The sequence below is a fragment of the Mixophyes fleayi genome, chromosome 3 (genome assembly GCF_038048845.1).
Source record: "Mixophyes fleayi isolate aMixFle1 chromosome 3, aMixFle1.hap1, whole genome shotgun sequence".
NCBI classification, from domain to species: domain Eukaryota; kingdom Metazoa; phylum Chordata; class Amphibia; order Anura; family Limnodynastidae; genus Mixophyes; species Mixophyes fleayi.
Genome location: NC_134404.1, coordinates 75,287,765 through 75,313,572, shown reverse-complemented (window position 1 = coordinate 75,313,572; position 25,808 = coordinate 75,287,765). Strand labels below are relative to the sequence as shown.

At 40.2% G+C, this 25,808-nt stretch overlaps 1 protein-coding gene across 1 annotated transcript; it reads left to right on the top strand.

Moving 5' to 3' along the window:
- Positions 1–851: 851 nt before the first annotated feature.
- Positions 852–21,041, top strand: MOGAT1 (monoacylglycerol O-acyltransferase 1). The gene is made up of 7 exons (XM_075201855.1): positions 852–1,022; positions 4,607–4,745; positions 9,453–9,631; positions 10,597–10,801; positions 11,806–11,980; positions 13,900–14,099; positions 19,943–21,041. The coding sequence occupies exons 2-7, from the start codon at positions 4,652–4,654 to the stop codon at positions 20,095–20,097; spliced, it is 1,008 nt and encodes a 335-aa protein (XP_075057956.1). The 5' UTR covers positions 852–1,022; positions 4,607–4,651; the 3' UTR covers positions 20,098–21,041.
- Positions 21,042–25,808: the final 4,767 nt, after the last annotated feature.

Below are 25,808 nucleotides of genomic sequence, written 5' to 3'. Positions count from 1 at the left end.
TGACGTTAGTTGGTCAGCTTAACACATATTGCAATATGTGGAACTAACATTCCCTGCTTTTAATATAGAACAGTATTTAGTACAGGATTAATTATGTGTTTGGAGAGTGCAGAGTATCCCTGTTTTTTATGTATACACACATACATATATATATATATATATATATATATATATATATATATATATATATATATATATATATATATATATACACATATATAGATAATGTAAGTGTTCACAGAGTTTTTAGTTTATTCTGATTTATAGTTAAGAGCTTTATGTTTCTTGTAGTCTGCAGAATTCTGACTCCCAGTATTGTGGGGGTGAACTGCATGTAATCATCCTGATCATCCCTTTCTGTGATCATCCTTTTACTACATCCCTACACTATATTCCGTCTGTAGCATAGTAGTGTCAAAAGTAATTCTGATTTTACTGACATCTAGGAATCGTCCTACTGGAGGAATGATGTGAGAGTTGACAACCCTGTTACTGCTCACACCCAGACTCCAAACTTCCAGCTAGATGCTTGCACAATATTCACTTTAGAATGGCCTCTCTGTTGGATGGCATTTAGTGAATGGCCTCTTCTATTGCACAACGATTAGAAATTGCAGATTCCAACATCACGAGATGATAACGCCAGTAACTGCAAAGTTATGCAACAGGATATTCTGCCTTCATGAAAAGTTGGTAACAAATTATTCAGTTTCCTTGACAACCGCTTATTTAAAAATATCAAAATAAGCATTTTGTTGCCCATAAAATTGAGAAATATTGTAGGTGGTGCAATGCCCTGGGCGGTGCAGGAGGGGTTAAGATTTGCATCAGCTGGGTGTCCGAGCACCTCCCCCGGTGTCTAATGTCAGTGCAGCTGAGCAGCCTAACCAGTGCTAAGGAGAGTATATCCCACCCGGGCAAGGAAGTGCAACAGAGTTTGGAAGTTTTCACTGGGGCACTAGGTGACCTCCAGGTGTCAGAGCCACACTGACAAGTACAGGGATCGCAGTACTGATGAGGAGGTGAGTGTTGGACGTCTTAATGCCATGTGAGCTAATGACTAAAGCAAGTTCTCCCATACGTGTGATCTCAATACTTGGACCTGTTTACCATGACATTTCTGCATATTACTGTATAGTTAGATTTTCCTAACAAAACTTCTGGCCACAGATGTGTTGTCCCCCAGTGTGATTTCCCCAATGTGACACTATCTGCCCTTATCCCACGTGCATACAATACAACTGAGACTAGAATATTGTACTGCATGATATTTGCAAGATTCAATGAAACACAGATTACACTTTATCTGAGACTTGTAACTAACTTTATCATAACTCTTAAATGGACCTAAATCCCGCTGACCCCCTCTTTAATTCCAAATAGTCCCTGTTTTTGATCCGATATTTAGATCTGCATTGATTCTCTTAATGACTTTCTAAAGTTTCAGATTGGATTGAAAATATATAGTAGTGATTGTGTGCTGGTAATTGTTACTGTGGCTCTTCAGCTGCTTTTGAACTGCAAGTCTCAGCGTGCCCTGGCCAGAGCCGTAACTTAAAATTTTAGCGCCTGGGGCGAGAAAGACAAATGCCGCCCCCTAGCTCTCAATTTTAACCAAATGAACCTAAAATATGCCTAAATTGCGCCCCCCCCTTCAGCGTTGTGCCCTGGGCGGTCGCCCCTATCGCACAGCCCTAGTTACGGCCCTGGCCCTGGCTATTCCTGCCTGGCCAGTTGGAGCTCCACATGCTGCCCACACCTGCTGGACACTAATGGAACTTTTATCCTAAAACAAAATCTTAACTAAAAGTAGTGTTTAAATGTTGTTTTTCTCTAAATAGATGTATTGTATGTTGTATATACGTTTTTATGATTAATCTGTAAATAACAAATTGCAGACTACAATGTAAACAATGGGCCAACATGCACAAACATGGCTATTTACAATACATATTGGGTTTGTCTATGGGTGTGGCGGCATTTCAAAATCTAAAAATAGTTCTTTATTTTAAAGAGTAACTAAAGTAAAACAGTAGTGTTTTAATGTGTTAAAAACTATGGGGATGACGCAGAGTTACTTGCAAAATGTGAGTAAGATGGTCTTTACAAAGCAGAGCTGTCCCATCCGCAGCATATGCGCCTAGTTTACAACAAGTCCTCATCGCCGAGTATTTGCACTTGCCCTATAGCAGGTGCAAAATATACACCTGCTAACATGCGTAGCTGTGTGTTTCTGCAGGTCTGCATGAGCCACATTCATGTGACCATGCCTTCAATGTACTGGGCCAACGTTAGAACACTGCTTCCTGCCTCTACCAGACTCGGATGACTGTGTCGGATACACTGTGCTTCATAAGCACATTTTCTTGCTTTATGAGCATGTCCAGAGTGATTTCAAGATACGCTACACAAATTGGCATAATTTTTCCCCAATGGGGATTGTTTAGTTTCTGCTATTTTGTATCAATTTTGCCCCTTTTACTTCTGCCTCTGTACTTTCTTTTTATGTATTTTTTGTGTATAAATTTCCTTTGCAGTCTTTGTGCTGTTGCTGTACCTCAATTCACTATTCCTTGTCCCAATTCTTTCTCTGCAATCATGCTCACGTTCTTAATTATTTTAACTCCAATTGTTTTTGAGGAGTGGGGAACAGATGTGGACATTTTATGGAGAAATTGTATGAAATAGGCTATAACCCAATTTTTATTAGTTTACTTTGATTCTATTTTTGTACTGTGACTTAAAACGTTTATTTCATTAATATTTATTTTATAAAAATAACTTGGGAAAAAATAAGTGCAATAACTTAACTTTGGCTGCTGTTACTCTAACACTGAGGGTGTTGTTGTGAGTGAGCTGCTTTGGAGTACAGACCATGTAGATTTTATATCTGTCAATGAGCGGTTATAAGATGAGCTGTTTCTCAATAGAATATTGGTATAATAAACGTGACATAGCACACTTGCTGTCCACATAGGCGGCAGCATTGAAATACACAATAACAGGAACACAAGAAAACTATTTTTTTCCCATGCCACATATTTAATTGTGGTCTGTGTATTTCCCTTCTGGTTTGCATCTTGGTATACTGTGGTATGAAGAACAATTGGGTCCAGTGTGTACAGTATTTGTTATACAGCACATGTAGTTGCTTGTTATCATGTAACTAAGGAGATATATATATATTTACTTTTGCGCTGTTCCATGCAAGCGCACGTCACTCTAGTCTGTCAGTTTTGCAATAATTAACCCTTTCTTGCTCCAGTGCACTGCAGAAAACGTTGAGCTAATGCTGGCCACAAGAGGTGATAATACCATCTAAATTATTTCTGCTAGTGTGGACCTAAAGCAATCAGCATGTCCTGCAAAATCTGATCCAAGTCAATCAGATGATTCTTTGTCATACCTGATAACCAGTGGGAAGATGACCATTATATTCCTGGATATCGGGTCATTTACTGACCACACTAACAGGCTCCTATGTGGTCTAGTAGCTCAGGCTGCACAGGAATAGAGGCATCCTAGCCATGGCCATACAGTAAGCAGATCCTGTGGCTGCCTCTTGAGCCATCTGAAAGTATTTGGTAGTCTGGTAGGTTGTGTGAAGTCTGTCTAGTCGCTATTCAATAAAAATTCGAATAGTGTGGTTCCAACTCACAAAGTGATTTAATAGCAAAAAGTAAAAGAGTAACAATTAATAAAATAAGTACAGCTGATTACATACGCAGGCGCTCTAGATCCAGCATACAGTCATTCAATCCTGAAGTCTGCGGTCAAGAAGACTGTATGATAGTCCCAGAGCTCAGTTTATATACAGTTGGTGTTATATTGAAAATAGTAGAAATGGCACGTTTCCATTGGTTCAGGCTTCTGGTCAGTCTGGTATAATGCAGGACATAGGTCAGTTCAAATGATGTCCTCTTAAGGGTGGGGGTCAGCTCTCCAACAGCTGCATACGTATCTTCCTGCCGAAAAGCTGGTTCAAAATGGTCTATTTGCATTACACACGTTATATCATTCTGATCTTTAATTCCCTATCATCCATAACTTGCATACGCAAGGTGCGATCTCTTGGCCGATGGGAATGGATGTCTGAGGAGAAATAGGGGATTAGATTGATACCAAACATGATATGTTACCTGTATCCTTAGATCTCACTAAAGTGCATTTAACATTATTATATTTAACTATAAACTCTAATAAATTTGGTTATAAACGACTGTGTGTTGGAACTATTTTAAGGTGAACTATTTAGAAGTGAATGTGTAAGTGTACATGAGTGTAGAAGTGTTTGCATGTGTTGTGGTTAAATATGCCCTTCCACACCGTAGCGTACTATTCGCATACTTTCAGACAAAGACAACCAGATTGATGGATATTAATTTGAAACGACTACGTCCAATTATTTGACTTCGACAGCTGATTGACAGGTACTTCTGAAAGATTGATATCATGATGAGTTCAGGTAGATAGATGTGAAAACTGGCATTTTGTGGCTACTTAGAATTAGAACTGAGCATTAAGAAATTCTAACGACTTAGAACGAAGACTGCTGCTGGTCTTGCATGGTCTTCATAGTCATTCAATTGTACTTTTTTCTCTCCAGGGTTCTGGTGAACTACGGTTTTCTGTACAAGAACACATAGCTGGAATGATGGTGGAATTTGCACCTCTTAATATTCCCCTGAATCGGAGGCTGCAGACAGCAGCTGTGTTTCAATGGGTTTTCTCATTCTTGTTACTAGGTAAGACCTTTCTTAAATCCCATATAGACACACTTGGGGACATTTGTTGCAATCTCTGCACAGCTAACTGGCCACTAATCAGAGTCTGACATTTTTCTGTTGCAGTTTAGAAAATGAAAGCATTCATCTGATTGGCTGCAATAGGCATCACCATCGTTTTACTTTGCACTGGTTTTCATAATTGTCCACCATAATAATTCCATATTCCTGCGGTGCTGTGTATAAATAGCACCACAAAACGGCAGATGCACAATGCTACAGCCTGTTAGACCGGAACCTGTTGTAAATGACAACCAGGAGGACCGGTGGTTGGACCAGGAACCATTGTGTCCTTCCTGTGGAAGGAAATCCCCATGACGTTGTCATGTGACGTCACAGGGATCTCCATACAGAGAAGAAAGGTCCTGATAAATGCATGGGAGGCCTAATCAGCCATCTCATACCAAGTGTCACTAACAGATTAGTGATAAATGGATCTATTAGTAATGACTGTACTAATCACTATTCATTCCAGTTTAATTTTAATATATTAGCATTAGACCTAATAGTGTTGAAAATAGGGGAAAACGTATATGTTGGATCTTCATATGAGAGAGAGCTAAGTTATTACATTTAGGGGTATATTTACTAAAACTGCTAGTTTAAAAAAGTGGAGATGTTGCCTATAGCAGCCAATCAGACTCTAGTTATTTATTTAGTACATTCTACAGAATGACAGCTAGAATCTGATTGGTTGCTATAGGCAACATCTCCTCTTTTTCAAACCCGCAGTTTAGTAAATATACCCCTTAGGGCAGTGTTGGCTAACCCGTGAAACTACAAGTCCCAGTATACCCTTCCAGCAATTAGCTGCTATATATATTGGCAAAACATGCTGGGACTTGTAGTTTCACAACTCTTGGAGTGTCACAGGTTAGCAAACACTGCCCTAGGGTCATTTCCTGGGGTGATGCTAATCTAGAATTTAAGGATTTTTTTTTTTCTCTTTGCCCATTTTCCCTATCCAATGCCCATAAAATAAAAATATTTAATTCAATATGCTGCTAAATGAAAACTTTTTTTTCTCTTTGGGGTGGGGGGGGGGGGGGGGAGTTGTTTAGTTAAACTTAAACTTAAAAATAACATAAAATATGAAATGAATGTACCCAATGCAGCAAGTAGGGGTTAAGTAACAATTAAAATATCAGTCAAGAACAGAAGCAGATGGCAGGATACACAAGCATGAACATGGATTCCTTCTAAAGAAGAGGCCATGCCATTTAGGATGAGACTTTATAAAGTACACAAGGACACTTCCAGCCTCACCTTTATCCCACATTCACAATAACCCTCCCTGAAGTTAATAGGTGGCACAATCTGTTGTGCTTGTTAATCATTTTACACACCACATCTTATCAATTCATAAGCTGTGTGTTAGGTTAGTGCTTGAAATACTAATAGAAAGTTCTACCTGTCAGCAGTAGTTTGTGAGTTATTGACCAGATAGATTTAACTCCGCAGCGCTAAGGGAAATAGAGATGCAGGTTTTGATGGTAATAAGTGTCTGGAGTGTGCAAGATAGACAGCATCATTAGTAAGAAGAAAAAATCTTATTCACCACGTCCCTTTTTGTCCCACACAGTTGTTCTGGCTAGAACATTATTAACACAAACAATAGTTATACTGATGTTTAAGACAAGTGGTGAGATATGATCAGCGTAAATAATGATTAGAATATAAATAACCGATAATGCAATATATAAAGAAATAAAATATTGGATAACAAAAATAATAATTGGGTGAAAGCGAAGTGTGTCTTTTAAACATCCTGAATGGAAACGTTGATGAACCCGTTATAGTTGCTATATTCAAAATTTTCTTTTTTTTTTTTTTTCTCCTTTTTAACGCTAGCTGTAAGTAACTGTGCATTGAAACGTATTAGTAAATATATCCAATAATATGTAAGTAGCGAGGGTTATGTTAGAAGTGAATGTTTGCGTCTCAGGGCAGCAAGCCTCAGTTTATCATAAGATATTGACACAGAGGTATAATGATTAAAGAGATGGGCGGAGATAAAATTCCGCGCAATGTGTCTCCGGAACGTGCATGGAGACGCAATGTGCCGCAATCTCCACTCCGTTTTGAACAGAGATTCCTTACCGTAATAGCCAGCAATGTACATAGCCGGACATTGCATGTTCGACAGCACCTCGTGACCCATTGGGGCACACTTAATATTCGCAAAAAATAGAAAATAGTTTTCAATCCTTATCGCTTTGATTAGGATTGAACTATTTCTCAAATTTATTAAAAAAAAAAAAAAAAACAACACAGGAACAGCAGTTCCGATAAACTGCTGTCCCTGTGAACAAAAACAACTTGCTTACCATTCCATCTTCGTAATGCGATCCTGGGTGGCTTCTTCGTTCCTCCTGTCAAATCCTGTGCGCATGCGCCAATTGATAAATCTGGCATGCACACAGACATCCAAACAGCACTGGCCCGAAGGACCTGGGTCATGTGACAGGGCTGCACATGCACTGTTAAGCTCTGCTTTTCGAAGGAGAGCTTTACAGCGCGGAAAACTACCAGAAATGGTAATGTATGCCAGCCTGAGCTGGTGTACATTACCACATGTGTAAAAGTTTTTACAAAACTTGGTAAATTGCGGTACAGAGCAGTCCCCATAGACATCTATTGGGACTGCTATGTATTTCGAAAAAAAATGCAAAGCAGCAGATATCTATGATATCTGCTGCAATACAACAATAATAAATTTGAACAGTACTTAGATTTGCAGTAAAATATTATTGATAAATAGGCCACATTGAATCTTCAAAATAGAGTATGAAATTAACTTTGGCGGTAGGTTATCAAGAACCAGTGCAAGAAATCCCTGACAATTCACTTAAACGTTACAAGATCTCTAGTGGGAGGTTAGCAGGGTGCTTGTATAGAAGTCCACTGGAGAGACTTCAAAGTACTCACAGTGAGACTAGAGTTTCTTCTGAGAATCAGATTACGCTATTTAAGTGAACAATATGTGATCATTATATACAGTGGTAGTTAGTGGAAGCTGTACTGCATAGTAAAGATTACTCCATTGTTTGTTTTCTTCAATGCTTCCAAAATGTGTGTGTATATAAATAGAAATATAAATGCAATGAACTTAGTAAATAATCAGTGGTGATGTTTACCGATTGACAAACTTTGCTTTTAGGTTTAAATTTCCACTAAATCATAACAACTTGTCAGATATTTGCTTTCATTTTATATCTTGCACTTGGAGGAAATAGCTAATTACTGGTTGGTTGCTATGATTTAGTGAAAATGTGTCCTTAAACGCAATGTTAATGGTAATTAATAACAGTCAATGTCCAGCAATAACCTTTTGAATGAAACGATCCTCACACAAGGTGTCCTGTTCTTTCACTTGCAAGAAGATGCAGGCAATATAGTTTCCATAATTAGCTAGTTCTTGTATTTCTATATATGCACATTTCCATCTAGATCATACTGTTGTAGTCAAAAATATTGGCACCCTTGCACTTTTTTGACAAGAGGGCTAGAAGTTTATGGACAGCCCTGATAAAGACAGATCTGCATTAGAGTATATTATGAATGCAGGGCCTGTCAGTTGGTGACATGTGTTCTTCAATCGTATGATGATGGGATTGTAAAGAAATTAAAACTTTCAGAAACAAGACAAATTGATGTGTTTAAAGCCAACCTAACATATAGTCCCCCAACTGCACTAGACACAATTTAATGTGCACTGTCCTCATTTTTATTTTTATGATTTATCTGGAGAGTCGTAGACAGTTTGTACAGAAGTGATTTCGCTACATTCTATGCTGGTGGCTGCCACAAACAGTAGACCAGTCCATATAAAGCACCACCAGAGTTGTTGGTTAGAAACTCTCCCCCAACCTCTAACTGTATCACTTCCTTCAATACTGTATATGAAGTACTGTACTTTCTAATCATCATTATTCTGTAAACTTACAGCTCCCAGAGAAAGGTCTTTCTCCAAAGGTAGGACCTAAACATACAGCGTTTTCACAGTACTTTCCTGAATACAACACAAATAATTTGTGATTAGTGTCCCTCTCCCCCCCAAACATACATTTTTGTAGATCGGGGAGCCTTTAAATGTTCTCGCACAGGCATCTACTCTATATATGTACAGTCTCCACCGTCCTCTTATCTGTATCAGTCCCTGATAGGGGTCTGCTTTGATAGTAACATTTGTGTACAACTTACTGCAATTCAATCCGTCCAATATAACAACATTGCGTCTCCTTATATACTTATGTCAAGTACATTATATTCATCTATGGTTTTACATTTTGTTACTGTATTACAAATATTGTACTCAAGTAGCGAGCCTTTATGTGCATACATGTGTAGAAAATTCAAGGTGTTGGGGAAAAAAATAAAATAAATATATGATTATTTATTTAAAAATAAAGGGGTGTTTTATTCTGCACACCCCATAACAGTAGTAATGGTTCTTTACACTCTTACAAGTAAAGTGGAGTAGCTGATAAGAAAAATTTAAAATAAATTAGAGAATATCTCTAAATGCATTTATTGTTTGGCTTTAGACTGTCTTAGTAAATCGTCACTACTATTTATTTGTTAAGTTTTGGAGTGCTACGAACTGCACTGTGCAGAAACCTCATTCTGCCCTGTGACTCCTCTCCCATTCTCTTCTCCCCTCTGTAGCACAATGCTGTGTGGGGATATTCCTCATGTTGGTTCTTGCCAGATTCTGGCTTGTGATAGCTCTCTATGTGCTCTGGCTCTACCTTGACTGGGAGACCCCACAGACTGGAGGTCGCAGGTGGGAATGGGTACAGAATTGGACAGTGTGGAAGTATTTCAAGGATTATTTTCCAATCAAGGTAAATTGAGCACAGAGAAAGTATAGGCAACACATTTTATATTAATGTCTGTATAAAAAAGTAACCAAAATAATTATGGATTAAAATACCCTATATATTTGTTGGAGGGGGGGGGGGGGTATTTGTGGTCTTAAATATTTTATTCTGAACCCTATGGGATTATTTTTGTAATCTGTATAAACTAGAGACCTTGACGTTATTCTTCTACTAGCCTAATTGGGCAACTGCATTTTTCTTACCTGAAACAGGTTCTTTTGACTCCAGTTGTATCATATCGTTCTAGCGGAGTCTTACTACAGCTGGATAGAACATTTTTGGCTAACTTGTGACACTTCAGGTGTTGTGAAACTACAAGTCCCAGGATACCCTTCCAGCAATAAAGCATGCCGGGACTTGTAGTTTCACAAACACCTGGAGTGTCACAGCTTAGCCAACACTGGGCTAGAAGAAGCTCATGGTCCAGTAATCCATCAAATGACTGTTGCTGGCAACACCCACAGTTCAAGTATCACATTTAAACACATGAGTATAGAAAAGCATAATGTTAGGTAGATTGTGTACCAGTTTAATTCATCCATTCATGGGAGGAAATTTTATTTAATTGTTTTTGTTTGCTTCATCCTCATGTGTTATTCAGTATAAAACTGGAAATATTATTTGTGAGGGATATTATGTAAGCCAATAGTCTGCCAATAAAATTAGTTAAAAGCATTTTTGTTAACACTAATAAAATTGATGCAATTTGCCTGTGTGTGATTTCATAGAGAAAATATAGTGTTGCATTTGGAAAAAAATATCTGCATTATTTTGCATAACTAAAAACAAAGGTATTTTAAAACAAAGATGAATGTGCATAACAACTAGTATTTTTTTTTAATATGATTAAAGATGCAGTTTGTTTAAAACCCATTGTGTTGGAACTTCTGTTCTTTTAGTAATTGGTCCCTTTTCTGCTATTTTTCCAGCTTATTAAGACGACTGACTTAGATCCTCGGTACAATTATCTCATGGGATTCCACCCTCATGGTGTTCTTGTTGCCGGAGCCTTTGGCAATTTTTGCACCAACCACACAGGGTTTAAGGAGCTTTTTCCAGGCTTGACCCCTCACCTGCACATTCTCCCATTCTGGTTCCGCTGCCCTTTCTTTCGGGAGTATGCCATGTGTATGGGTGAGTAAAAGGAATTTGATGTTATGTATATGGGTAGATGTTTTTGGATTGCAGCTGAAACAACAAATTCTACAAGCTCTGCTACTTTATTAAATTGTTTAAAGCAAATTACCTTAAATATTTTTCTACTTGCTGTACCATTCACCTCCATGCAGTGAGGGCAGGTATTTCATATGTTGAACCAATACTCATGAAAATACAATGCTGCCTAAATTCAGGGAATTTTGTCAGAATTGGCTCAATCTTTACATGCTGATTTTGCCTTACCGTTCCACAGATTGCCGTTACGTACTGTGTGTGTGATTTCACATCTTGCAGAATTTTGTAGTCTATGAATAACGCGTGAGTGGCAATGGTAAATTCATTCTGTGGCGCGGTGTGGTTGGCGTAGGACTGGGCCAACTTCTGTTGGCAAAACAAACAAAATTTTGCAGCCATATGTGGAATGAAGCAAATATTTCATGGTTTTGAAAATGTTGCTGATCTCGGCCACCTGATGCTGGGACGTGATGTAAATCAGTAGATAACTGACTAAGATTAATCTTGCCGATTTGATTCCATTGTCTTCCTTCCCAACATATTTTTCCCATCTGTTGCTGCAGAGATAGAAATTTAAGTAGATTTTTTTTTTTTGGCACACAAAGTATTGATTTACCAGGTCCAATCAAATTAAATAGTTCTACAGGTATAATACATTACATCAAAAATCACACAATGTGTTCTTTAATTTGTTAAAAACAACAAATTGATTAACCATTCTCAAATCTGTAGTAAATAGAATTACCTCTCGCTATGAGGACTTAAGGCATGGTAGAGACTTTCCAAAACACAATATTCAAAATGAAGATGAAGGAACATCTCAAACAAGTCAGAAACATGATTATAGTGAGACACCAGTCTGAGGAAGGGTACCAGACTATTACAAAAGCATTGGACGTCCCTTGGAAGTGGAAAAAGTATACTGACTAGTATGTGGATTTGTGTCTTTTGTGTCCTGTTTACAGGTCTGGTGTGCTCTTCCAAGAAAAGTGTGACGCATGTACTAAGCAGAGAGGAGGGTGGAAATGCTGCGATTATAGTGATTGGGGGAGCCGAGGAATCGTTGGATGCGCACCCAGGAAATTTAACCCTTCATATCCTTAACAGGAAAGGATTCATCAAAGTGGCTTTGAAGCGAGGGTGGGTCACATATTGGTGACGAGTGGTGTATTACATATCATATGCAAATAGCTGATGACCCAGAAATAGGGAAATACTTGCAGTTACTTGGTAAAAATGTCACATACAGAAATATTAACCAAATATCTCCCCCTACTGTTAATGTGAGGAGCTTTGTTCAAAAATGAAAACTAAAATGACTGTAGAGAATGACCAGGGTAATTTGCTTTCGTCTTTTTAGCCATGGTACTCCAAATTCCGGAAGACTAACTTTCCTGGAAAACTATTTACCTTGAGCATTCCACATAGATCCCATACTTGTATTTGTGCCATGCTGAAAAATATATTGGGTTGTATTGTTTTTCAGTTGTAGCTTGGTGGAATTGGCACTTGGTACCTATTTACTGTTTCTGGTCCACAGTATAAACCATTGTAGTCTGAGCCCTTTCTACCTATTTAGGTAGCTAGGATGGGGCATCATATGTAGCTGATTGAACAGTAGTCATGGCCAACCCATTTGGTTGTTGCATACTGAACATATCTGCAGAGCTGGAAGTTTAAATCTTATGCCCAGTCCCATAGACACCATAGAGATGAGCAGGAGGTGACAAGGGATCATGGGCGAATAGCAGGGTTTTTCCAAAGATAACCAATCCCTTTCAACCTCCTGTGAGTATCACCAGTGAGCATTGAGGACAGTGGACTATAGGCTTCATGTAATTCAATAATTTTTTTTGCTGTACAAGATTACTAAAAAAAAAATAAATTTTTTTTATTACAAAACCTTATTAGGAAGACAGGGACAGTTTTAGGGCACGGTTGAGAGACCATTTATCGTGGTCCCCAGCATCAGATGGGGCTCTGGACAAAAACACACTAGTGCCTGCATAAAGTTCATTGTATAAGAACTTTTTTTAAATTTGTATTTATTTTTGTGTAATCAATGATGGGGCTCTATATCACAAAAATGAATAAAACAAAATAAAAAAGTCTATTATTGTCTTGATAGAATGAAGGAAACAATTGTATTCAACATTCCCAACCACAGCATTTCACCACAGTCCCAACTTTATATGTGAGAGTTGGGTACAGACTTCTTAACACATTGACTTGTCTCGCTTGAGTCCCTTGTTTCTATCCACAGCCCTGTGAGGTGGTTTCTTTATATGACGTTATAATTTCACTGCTGTATAACTCTGAACCCATCCCAGTGTCATTGTTGACCATCTTTTATTTTAGCTCTCCCTCTCCATGGCCACCAGTAATGGATGGTCACCTGATTACATTAATATCCAGTGACTGACTATTACTTTCTCTCCAAGAAGTGAACACATACTGTGCAGAGTCTTAAAGCTGTTTGCAGATCATTTCTTGCACCCATAATAGATCAATAAAAAAAAAATATGCAATTACTCTTCACATTCAATTACCTTTCAGTAGCAGCTGTTCCCCAATATTGCTCCTGCTTCTAAAGTCTTGGAGCTACCTTGATGCTGTTTTGTTTTCTGCCTGATACTGTATGCCCTCTGTTTTGTATGTTCAATGAGCTACAAATGGGGCACAACAGTCGTTTTATAGGTGGCATTCGATCTTCGGATGTGCTGTTGTCATGCTTTGAATACTTAGTGGGTAGAACATGTACAACTGGCCACCTGGGTGTATGCCTGTCTGCTGGAAGCACACTGTGATTTGAGAACTGGCAACGCTTCAAAGCCGTAAGAGCAGAACTAGTTTACTCAGTGCAGTCAGCCCCTTTTTAAAGGGTATCCCTGTAAATGTGAAATATACAAAAGTGAAAACTCCTCACATGTCACTTTGGAAATAAAAAAAAATGTATAGGCACAGTCAGGTTCCCTAAAACACCAAAAATAAATAAATAAAACTCTGTATTGCGTTGTATAACTACTTATTAACATTTTGGTTTTGCTGCTCTCTTCCAGTGCCCATTTGGTGCCAGTGTTTTCCTTCGGTGAGAATGAGCTGTTCCTTCAGGTATCTAACCCAAAAGGGTCTCTGCTACGTACTATCCAAGAGAGGCTACAGAGAGTGATGGGCTTTGCTCTACCCCTCTTTCATGCACGTGGGATCTTCCAGTACAGCTTTGGACTAATGCCTTTCAGGATGCCCATCCACACCGTAGGTAGGAGAAAAAATAAAATGACTTAACAGTTGAAATAAGGCTTGCTTAGAAAATGGTAAAATCACTTGGCTTTAATTATTAATACTTTAAATACTTAGTGGGTTAGTGGTTAGAGCGTTGCTTTAGAGGTTGTACACCTTGCCCCCTTAGTGTCGCACCTTATCCAATGCCTTCGGCCAGGGCAACAGCAGTTCTTTAAAAATGGCTGCTGGATGGCAATGTTTCTAAGAAGAGACCTAGTTTACTGAAATTGAACTGCCCCTTCTAAAAGGTATCCAGGTAAATAAAATTATCATAGGTGAAAACTCCTGCAATGGAGCGGTCACCTTGGAAAATTTTTTAAAAAAAATTGTATAAGCACAACCAGGTGGTTTTAGATATGGGAAGAACATGTGGCTTTTTTTTTTTTTTTGTTTTGTTTTTTTGTCCCCAACAGGAATAACAAGTTTAAGAATAAAGCTTTATTTTAGGTACAATAGTGCAAAGCTGCAACACAAATGCGATGTCTTGCACTTACTTTTGTGCAAATGCACCTGGCTTTGTGGGTATGCAGTTGAATTTGCTGCAGCGGTGGATCCATGGGGGGGATAGGCGGCCATGCACTGTGTACATGTACCTGTCGGCTGAGAGGTAGACAGAAAATCCTGCCTGGTCCTTCTGATTGTGTTCTCAACACAATCGGAGTGGCCAGGCAGCATCCTCTGCCGACAGACATGTACATAGTGTAGCCAGATCCTGCAAGGAAGGAAAAAGGGGGCAGGCTCTAAATTGTCACCCCTCCCCGAACTAAAAAAACAAACAAAAAAAAAAAAGATAACTAGATCCACCCACGATTTTCTGGCCACATCTGCTGAATTCACTGTCCAAGAGGCGTTGGGCAGATGAAGGGCGCTCTTTGCTGATGCAGTTTAGGTGCATGAGGTGCTTTGTTGGAGGTTGCACAGCCCCTTTCTCCCTGACAGTATTTTAGGAGAAACATGTAAACCAGTAAAGGTGGTCCTGAAGTGTAAGTAGGTTGGACTTTGAAGTGACGTCTCGTCCGCCCATCCTGACGTCTTCAGGTGCATCCTCAGTGTCCGGTTTTATGTCCACTGGGCCTATAGATGGTAAAAGTCAGAATATGTTATTGCCATATATACAAGTATCATACAATATAATAAAATCACAACTAGGTACATATTAATCAGTAGCTTAGAGTCCGTACACTTAGGCTACATATACACTTTTTTATCGCATGTTAAAACACAAGTAAAAGTGCAAATAAACCACACTGTATTTATGTATGCATTTGAGAAGCGTTTTATATGCAGTTACAAATGCATCACTCTACATTTTTGAAATCTGTGTCTGACAAAGCAGGAAGTTATCTGGTTTGTACCAAGTGCATGTGGAAATTCATATGTAAATGCTTTTTAACTGCACACCATTGCATTTACAATGTCTCATTGAGATTATTGTTTGGTAAGTTTTCAACTACGTGTACACTCATCAGATGTACTGAAAAGGGATTATTTTGTATGCTATTCTCTTATCATTGAATTTGATGTATTTTTCAATGGTTTCCACCTATTGTTAGCATTTTGTTGTATATGCTACATGAGTGGCTTTCAATAAAGTTATTTTACAAAAAAAATAATCAAACAGAGCATGGTAACAAAGGGATTTTGTGTCAGAGCTGAAATAACTAGCAAGGGGATTTGAAATTCCCGCCTTACTGGTCACATGATTGCAGTGCCGAGAGCCGCGCACCTGGAATTCTGGTAGCGGGACAGGGAGCATGGAACGTGTGAGTCCCTTACATATACTAAGTATTAGAGGAGGTTGGCAAGCAGAACTAATGGTAATAAGTAGGGCGCGAAAAAATTATTTAAGCAATACTTCTCCTGGAAGGATAGCTGTAAGTGGAAGAGAGCCATGGCTCACAGAAATGTAAACATTTAGACATGACACGATGTGGGTAGACCATGACCTCAATCATGCAGCTTACATAGGCTAATGCAGAGGGTTATGGCAGGTAATTAGACTTATATTTGGAGGCTTTTATTTGAAGGGCATCTGTGGTTCTATAACTCGCCAACATACACTACGGTGCAGATCAGTAAGGGTCCTAGCTACTTGTGGGTGCCTGGAAAACTGCTAACAACAAGAAAATTGTCTGGGAAGAAACGCTCAACAAAATATTATTATAGGGAATAAACTTTATTAAAGTCCTTAAAGTGCAGAAACCCCTTAAGGAGCAAACTTGTGTATGACTGAGCCAGTAAATAGATCTGTGCCTGGATGGGCTTATTCTGCACAAGGGGTTTTACAGAGTTGTCTTATCCGTAACCTGGTGTACTCAGCCACCAGACATTCATCAACTAAGTGTCAGCGACGCACTGCCATGGTACTAAGTTGCTATCTTTAAAAGTTGCTTAGGAGGTTGAAAATTATATATCTTTCATTGCTGTATGGCAAGTGTACAGGACAGGTTTGCCATCCTAGGGGACTGAAATGCTTTGTATATACTGGCTCATGGTCCCAGTGTTGCCACTGCAAGTTTGAAAGCAATAGACATATATTGCTGTTTCTGTACCTTGCTGTTTCTGTACCTTTTACCCTTCTGACCATTGTCCAAAACAGACCACTCCAGTACTCCCATAGTATGGGAAGTAATAACAGCGTTGCCTATTAGGGGTATGATACCCCTAATAGGCAACGTTGTTGTTATTTCCTTCATTATATACAGTTTAATCTTTGGCAGGATAGGTAATTCTTCCACCCGTTTGCTGTGTAAATATATAACTGGACATAACCTACTGTTTGGAGGTATTTGAAGACCAGGAATTGGGAAATCCTGGTGTAAATGTTGTGGGATGTCTTCTGGGGGTTGTGATTGAGGGAGGAGAGGAACGCTAAATATATCTCTAATTAGTTTCACTCTGCTTTATACTGCAGAGATACAAACTAGTGTATTTAACCTTCATTTCTAATCAGGGGCAGGTGGGCATCAGCCCCCCGGGTTGGTCCCATAGTGGGCCACCTGCATTTTTTCCCTTTGAGATAGGCTGCTGAGTCGATTTGTCAGCTCTTTCCCCCCCCCCTGCTCCTAATAGATTACAATGTAAATAATTGAATTTTAATTGTTTTTATCTCCAGGCTTGGTGTATATGTGTAGACGTGGCGGCTATTTCTGCCTGTAACCAGACACTGCATTTGCCGATCAACTCCCTAAAAATCCAAGCAAGGCACAAATGTATGGTTAATAACAAAGAGGTTGTGACAATCATTCTTTACAACAAGAATAAGCATAACAAACGTATTCCTGCAGAAATATAACAAAATGGTACATACACTTGTGCTCCCGTTTATGCTTCTAAGGAAGTCATGTGATTGATTCCTTGTTAATGGAGAGATAATATTCTCTATATGTTCATCATTCTCATCATCATATCAAAATGGAAACATAGAAAAATATAAGAAAAAAAAGAAGAAACATAGCGTAATACAGTCTGTACTGGTAAAATCATAAAATCATTTTCTATGTTCATTTTGATATGATGATGAGAATGATGAACATATAGAGAATATTATCTCTCCATTAACAAGGAATCAATCACATGACTTCCTTAGAAGCATAAACGGGAGCGCAAGTGTATGTACCATTTTGTTATATTTGTAGATATTGTGGAGTTGGTGTGGAAATTCTAAGCACATACACAGCAGCAGACCAGAGTGAAGCGCCCGATAAGATCAATTCACATTACACAGTGTTCCTGCAGAAGCCTCCACGGTGTATAGCAGAGGAACATTATTACAATACGCTGTCCTGTAATTCTGTTATCCTGAGTTTTATAAGGAAGTAATTCAATGTTCACTAGAGGGCACCATAGTTCTGGGATGATCATTCCAGTTTACATCTTAATAAAAAAAGCTGATAAAGTCTATTACACAGATGGAAATGGGCAACTGAGGCCTAGGGACTTGCTGTCATGTGAAAAGCATTTCCCTTGTCAGCCCTGGTGTATAATACCACCTTCATATTATACCTATTGCTGTCTGAGAAAAACTTGCTAGAACTTGAGTTGTCCTTATCCAAAAAAAAAAAGGAAAAACCTGCTTTCCAAATAACTGGCCAAAAATTGCAAATGCCTTTACACTCCAGAGACTTGCATCTGCCCCCCCGATAAGTAAAATACAATTTCTGCAAATTGTAGTAGACATATTTAGTAATAGTGAATGGGTACAATAGGGCATGTATGGTGGTCCGGTGGGGAGGGCGGATGTCCGAGCGCCCAAAACGCAGCAGGGGAAAAGGGCCCCTGTTCTTGTGCGCCGGGCACTCATTTTACTGTAAGGGAAAAATACGGGAGGGGCATCTCCACAAGGTGAGAACACCATTGGAACAGCCCTCGCCGCGGCTATACTCACAGAAGCGAGTCTACGACGGCGACTTCCTCTATCCCTTCTGCTCCAGAGGTTCACTCGTCGGGGGTCTTACAGAAACCTTGTCTGACGACCAATGTCTGTAAAACAAGGGAGGCAAAGACACACAGAACAATCCCTTCCCCAACACCCCAGGTATTTGCCAAATCCCGAGGGACCACTACGAGACACACCGTACCTTTCTTCTCCTCGTGCGGAATACTCACACGTCCACGACCATCCCGAGTCCACTGGGCCTCTGTCGCTCCACAGGCCTCCTCCCACGGCCCAAGCCACGGCTGTTAAGCCCGCCTTGTCCTGGGGCTCAGGAGTTTAGGTGCCCATCCGGACGGATAGAGGGGCGTTGTAAGCCACTCTCAGAACTTATCCACTTAGCTATCCAGGAACCAAGTGTGCCCTACACTACCCAGATACCAAGCGTCTCACTCACTTCGAGGCCTGCGCCTCTCTACACTGCTATGCTCTCAAGGGCCTGCTGCTATTCCTCACTGGTGCCTAAAGCCCAGACTAGCCCAAAGGCCTCGCGCCCTACTACAGCTTCCTTTTGGGCCTTGTGCCCAAACACTAGCAACGGGGCCTTGTGCCCCCCCTGTTTCTAACTATGGGGCCTTGAGCCCAAAAACGGTCACTACATAACCCTATCCACGGCCGGGTCTTATGCCAACCTAGTGCAGCATAGGACTAGTGCCCAGAACATGCCCACGGGCCTTATGCCTGACCTAACTGAGTATCTTTATACTCGCCTGCTTCGCGCAGGAATCTCCACTTGCCTCGCCGTCTTCGGGTCTTCCAGACTCTCTAGCCAGCAGCGCCTCTTCTCCGTCGCTGCAAGCCCTGATTGACTCGCGATGGCGCAAAAAGGTCAAATGGCTGGATCAGTGGCCGGACAGGTGAGCCAATCCTGGCTCGCCTGTCTGGCCACTGATTGGCCAGCAACGTGAAGTGTGCCCTGACTGGCTCGCTTGCCCACTGCCACCGGGACCTGCAAGTAAAGAGAGAGAATACTCACCGCTGAAACGCCGGATTGGTGAGTAACTTCCTTCTTCGCCCTCTTCACGGGCACAGCAGCTGCAGGGCCCCTCTCCACAGTCCCTTTATAGGCCCCTTCTGGAATATGATCCTTTGCATCTTTAAGATCCATCCCCAAATTGATGTTTGAAGGAGCCCCTGCTTGACTTTCCTCTACTGGTCAATGGTTAAATATAACAAAAAGATTCATCAAGTACTTCCATAATCTGCCGGTTTCCTGGATTACATTTCAGTTCTCATCGTCCTATAACAAAATGTTCAGCAGTTCAAATTGAGAATTTGTTTGTACAGTTGTACAAGTAGATTGCTTTACCCTTTGTACAACACACCTAAGATGATACAATAATCCATTTTAAGTGTTTGATGTGGTGTTTATTTGTTTTAAACAGTTGGCAAACCCATCCCAGTGCTGCAGACGTCGAACCCTACGCAAGAAGAAATTGATGAGCTTCATAAGAAGTACTTAAATTCTCTGCAGGAGCTGTTTGAGGATAACAAGGAGAATTATGGTGTCCCAGAACACAAATCTCTCATCTTTACATGATGTCCGTACAACAGGGCCACTAGTAGGCAGAAAACCATTAGGATCTATTTGTGCCATACTTCGTACTGTTGTAAACAAACCATGCTTAGATTTACCTGTACCATTGGTTATATCTTATATCCTTTATTTGTAAATGAAAATGTGATGCACATTCCAGTGCTCATGAAGGAGAGTCTATATCCCATATGTTATGTTCAGAAATGGAAAATATTTCATACTGTAGTTGCTGGCTGGCTTAGCATCATGGGAAGTGTAGTTCACTAGTGGATTTGCCAACGTTATCTCTGTACTATTGTGTATGTTTGCTTTCTTTCCCCCCTTCCATCTGTTCTATATGTAACCACTATCAAAGATGTTATAAGTATTCCCTGATAACTAAATGCATCTAATGATAAAATTATTCAGATGCTACTGAGATATGTTTGCCAGTGTAATTCATCACACACACATATATATATATATATATATATATGTAATTATAGTAACAGTTAGATGCACTAGTTACATTATTTAAAGCTCCATTGCCACATGGAGCTAATTATCCCATCTCGAGAACATTGTAGGCTGTACTGTGCAGCCATTTTTCCCGGGCCTCCATTGTATTTGAAAAAGCCATGGCAGAAAATATCGGAGTGGAAGTGAGTAGGAGGACCAATCAGAAGTTGCAATGTGATTGCAGCTTCTGATTGGTCCTCCATCTCTGACCCCCATTCTACATCTGTTATAAAGTGAAGAAAGATAATGTTCACCAAGTGGTATTGCAGTTTTAAAAGTGGTATTGATAAGTCACATGTACATCTAAATGTTTCAGGGGACTTATGAGAATTGTAAGCCTTTTTTCCTATGTTTGTCAAAATTCCTATCTGTAAAATGATCAGAAAGAATCACAATAGAACCATTCTACGTAGCTCTTATCTAAACTGATTAAAGTTGATAAAACAAAATGTATGGCAATTTTTCCAAATACATTCATGTGGATAAAAAAATGTGTTCTCAGTTGCTAGAGGTACAGGAACTGCCACGTGTCATGTGTTCCACGCTGGGATGGGCATTGTCACAACTGCATGTTACTTATAACTTGAATAGTTGTGTAAAATTCTGCAGCTATCTGCACACAAATAATGCTACAGATGTGTAAACGTTGCAGTGTTTCCTTGGGAGTAGTTCTCCCTCAGACACGTGTGCATTCTGTAATGACAAAGGAATGTTCTCTGTTTGGAAATGTCAGGAATCCCTGTGGAGAATTAGTTACTGTATGCTGGAAAACCATTCACTTTCCATATGTAACAATACACCTCCATCACATCTGTCACTTCCAGTGGGATATAAATTAGATTTCAAACAATGCAACCTATTTGTACAAGTAGTTTGTTAGTTAGTTTTTTTTATATTAAAATTGCATTTTGCGACTCGATTATTGTATAAAAGGAAATTATACTGTACATTGGCTCCCTCCATAATTTGTGTAGTTTGCGTCTATTCATGAACAGTTATATATTAACGTATTGAAATATAATAAAAATGTATTTCTCAGGTTATAGAAATTCTTGTACGGTATGTAGATCTGTCTGGGTATTATGAATGGAACTCTTCCCCTGACTACCCTGTGGTATAATGTAGATTATATACAGCAACATTCCTAACAGATTTATTCTTGCGCTAGGATATGGTAGAGGTAGTGCCACTATGAGATTACCCTGTTATTAAGGGGTGTATTTATCAAAACTAATGAACAGTGAAGGTGTTGTCCATAACATCCAATCACATTCTAGCTGTCATTTATCTAGTACAGTGAGGACATATCTCCCAACATTTAGAATCCCTTAAGTTTGACAAAATAAGCTCCGTTCCCTGTTCCGACCAAACGCCGCCCACAAATTAAAAAATTTGAACAAAACCCGACCAACTTCCCTGTTCAGCTCTCACTCTTTTTGCTGTCTGCAAATTAGGATGTCCCTCCAAAAGCGGGACCATTGGGCAGTATGGTGAGGGGCAACAGACAGTCCTACATGCCCTCATCTCCAGCCCCAGCTTCTTTATTGTCAGATTTGTTTGTTATAGCATGTAATACCTGGTGATATGTTATTACAGATAGGTGTCTTTTTCTTCGATTAAATGTATTGTGTTAATACTGAGATAAAAGGTAAAGTGCAGCCCTTTTTCAGCCAATGCGACCCTGAAGCATATCCGGTTACCTATAACCGATCTAGAATATTAGTGGTGGGCAACAGACGGCCCTCTGGCTGCTGGTGGCCCCCCAGCTGGCTGCTTCTGATCCTCTCTGCTAAATGAGCAGCTTCTGGTGTCACGTAATCTGCTCACGTGGCACATCCGGAGAGCACACTGCACTCCTCCTTCCTCTGTGCAGCCCTTTACAAGGCTGGAGGGCCACACGTGTGGCCCTCCTGCTAAGCCAAGCTGCCCATCACTGTAGTACATTTTAAAATATGAAAGCAAAGATCTGATTGTTTGCTATGGGCAACACATCAAATTTTACTTTTCATCACTTTTGATAAATCTACCCCCCAGAACTGGGGAAAAAACTGAGCCCAAAATACACCAGAGAAGGCGTGGCTCGATTTTCCCTACTTAATTGCTGGTTTTCCTTTATTGGGAGAGCAGGTTCCCATACACAGAACAGAGCCGGAGACTGCAGGAAATGCACTCTGATCTGTTATATAGATTTGTAAATAAAGCTGGTTTTAGCTGTAACATTAGAATCTACATGTGTGTGGTCTTTTAGTGTTTTTCATTTTTAAAGGCCAGCACCAGCTAGAGTAATCGTCATCATTTATTTATATAGCACCACTAATTATCCTGCATGAAGGTGTCAAGACCTAAGGGCTATAGAAAGTGTTTACACCTTTTCACATTTTATTTTTGTATTGAAATTGATATATTTAGAAATTCTTATATACACAATACTTTGTGTAACCCGATGGCAACAATGTGCTGCTTGTCACTGGAGAACTACAACTCCCAACATGCTTTAGGGGAGAAGAGGAGGAAGGAGATGACATGAGCCAGGACGGTTGAGTATGCAGGGCTCAGTTGTTGACATTTGATGTGAGGGTAATGGAATAAGGATGAGCGGACTCGGATTCCTGGAATCCGAGCCCCCCCGAACAGCGCGGATCCGAGCACTGCCCGGGTATTCCCGCCGATTCCGAAACTTAAAACGAGGCTCTGAGTCATAATCCCGCTGTCGGATCTCGTGATACTCTGAACCTTTAAATTCCCCGCTTGCCGCCGCCATCTTCACTCGGGCATTGATCAGGGAAGAGGGAGGGTGTGTTAGGTGGTCCTCTGTCCTGCTATTTCTCGTGCTGTGCTGTGCTCTGTCCTTGCTGAGTCCAGTGGTGCATCAGTCCAGTGCTCTGTCCTTGCTGAGTCCAGTGGTGCATCAGTCCAGTGCTCTGTCCTGGCTGAGTCCAGTGTTGCATCAGTCCAGTGCTCTGTCCTTGCTGAGTCCAGTGGTGCATCAGTCCAGTGCTTTGTCCTTGCTGAGTTTAATTTGTACAGGGAGAGATGAATAGCTTTTTTTTGTGTGGGGGCCCAAACAAACCAATCACTTCAGCCACATTTTTTAATACTTTAATTGTATATGTAGTTCCCAAAAAGAGGAACTGCCACTTCTATTTAATACTTTAATTGTATATGTAGTTCCCAAAAAGAGGAACTGCCATTTCTATTACTACTTTCTTTCTTTCTGTATTTCAAAAAAAGAGGAACTGCCATTTCTATTACTACTTTCTTTCTTTCTGTATTTCCAAAAAAGAGGAACTGCCATTTCTATTGCTACGTTTTTGTTTTTTTGTAGCTACAAAAAAAAATAACTGCGGCCTTAACTGCTATGTTGGTGTAAGACGTGCATCTGGTGTCCGCCATCTGTGCAGTGTTATTCAGACCAGTTGAGGGTTTTATATTGTGGCCCCGGTACCAAATTGGGTACCGGGGCCACTACACTACGCAGTCCAGATAGCTACCTCGGTCCAACGATTTGGACTAAAAACAATATTGTGAAGTGTGAGGTGTTCCAAATACACTGGAAATTAGTGGAAATGATTGTTATTGAATGTTATTGAGGTTAATAATAGCGTAGGAGTGAAAAACAAACAAAAAACTAGATTTTAGCACTTTTTATGCTTTTTTTAAAAATAAATCAGAACCCAAAACCCTAAATCAGAACCAAAACCTTTCGTCAGGTGTTTTGGCAAAACAAACCAGAACCCAAAACCCAAAACATTAAAAGTGCCCGGTGCACACACTTAGAATGGAATATGTGCAGTGTCCGTGAAGACAGAAGCTTTGTATTGTGTATAGTGATACAAATAGTTGTGAACAGCGCCTACTAACTATACTGACAGAAGTATACAAAGGCCAGTGATAAAATCAGATTACCCAGGAGTAATATAACTGATATGAAGTGGGTAACGTTACATCAATAAGATGAAGAGCAATGTATATATTTACAGTCAGATAAGCTGACAGTTTTCATTTAAACACTACAACATGTATATATAAAATTCTGAGTATATTTAATTCGGTATCGCACAAGTTCACCTTATCATTGACAGGACTGAGTTAGTCACAATGGTTTTATAGAGTTTGGTGTGGAACAATTTGACTGGCCTGCACAGAGCTCTGACCTCCACCCCCTTGAATGACTGTTGGGTGGCTTGGAATGCAGACTGTGAGCCAGGACTTATCGTCCATTATCAGTGATTCACCTCACTAATGTTCTTGTGGCTGAATGGATGCGAATTCCTGCAGTCATTTTAGAAAATCTAGTGGAAAGTCCTCCCAGAAGAGTGGAGGCTGTTCTAGCACTAAAGGAGTGATCAACTTCATACTAATGCCCAGGGTTGTGGAATGAGATTTTCAACAAGCACATATGGATACTTTTGTGCAATGTAGTGTATAATGTCACTCTTTACTGTTATAAAATGTCAATGTAGAATTTTGGGCAAGCGCTTTGCATGTCATAATAATTCCTTTTGCCATTTGCAGTGCGCTTCCTACCATATTTAACAGTGTGCTCATTAACGGTTTTCCGTCAGATTAATACGTTGATTTTGCAGCTAACCGCAGAAAAGTTTAGTTTTGCCTTGTACTCTGGTGGCTTGCTAGTTTGTTACTGACAATCGCACTGTAAACACTTAAAACAAAAGTTTAAGTGGAAGGTGTGCTGTCCTTGTTGAACAGATATGTGCTCCCCTAAGCAACTGTCTAAAGATTTTTGAAGTAATATAAAGACTTGTAGAACCATTAAAGCTAGCTCTGCTGCAGACTATTGTTTATTGTTACCAACCCCTATTAGCAAAAAGTTGATCAAAGTGGTGGACTGTGATGTCCTACAATCGGGGCCGGTGCTAGGGTCCACGGCGCCCTAGGCATTTTTAAAAAAACGCCGTGCCCCCCCCCGCGCAAAAATCACCGCCCCCCCCCCCCCCACAAAAATCACTGCCCTCCTCCCCTTACCTTGTCTCACCACCGCCGCCTCTCTGCTCCGTCTCCTCCCCTCCACTCACTGACACTAGTAAGTGGAGGGGAGGAGACGGAGCAGAGAGGCGGCGGTGGTGACCAAATAGCCTCTCCCCCCCCCCCCCCCCCCTGTGCATCTGAATGCTGTGCGGCGGCCGTGACAGGTATGGTCAGCGGTCGCCGCACAGTTTTAAAGTAATTTTCATTCTGGAGGGCGCCCTCCAGAG

Coding starts and splice junctions, on each gene's coding strand:
- MOGAT1 (XM_075201855.1), top strand. CDS start 4,652: ATGATGGTGGAATTTGCACCTCTTAATATTCCCCTGAATCGGAGGCTG. Junction 9,632..10,596: donor AGGATTATTTTCCAATCAAG/GTAAATTGAGCA, acceptor CTATTTTTCCAG/CTTATTAAGACGACTGACTT. Junction 14,100..19,942: donor GATGCCCATCCACACCGTAG/GTAGGAGAAAAA, acceptor TGTTTTAAACAG/TTGGCAAACCCATCCCAGTG.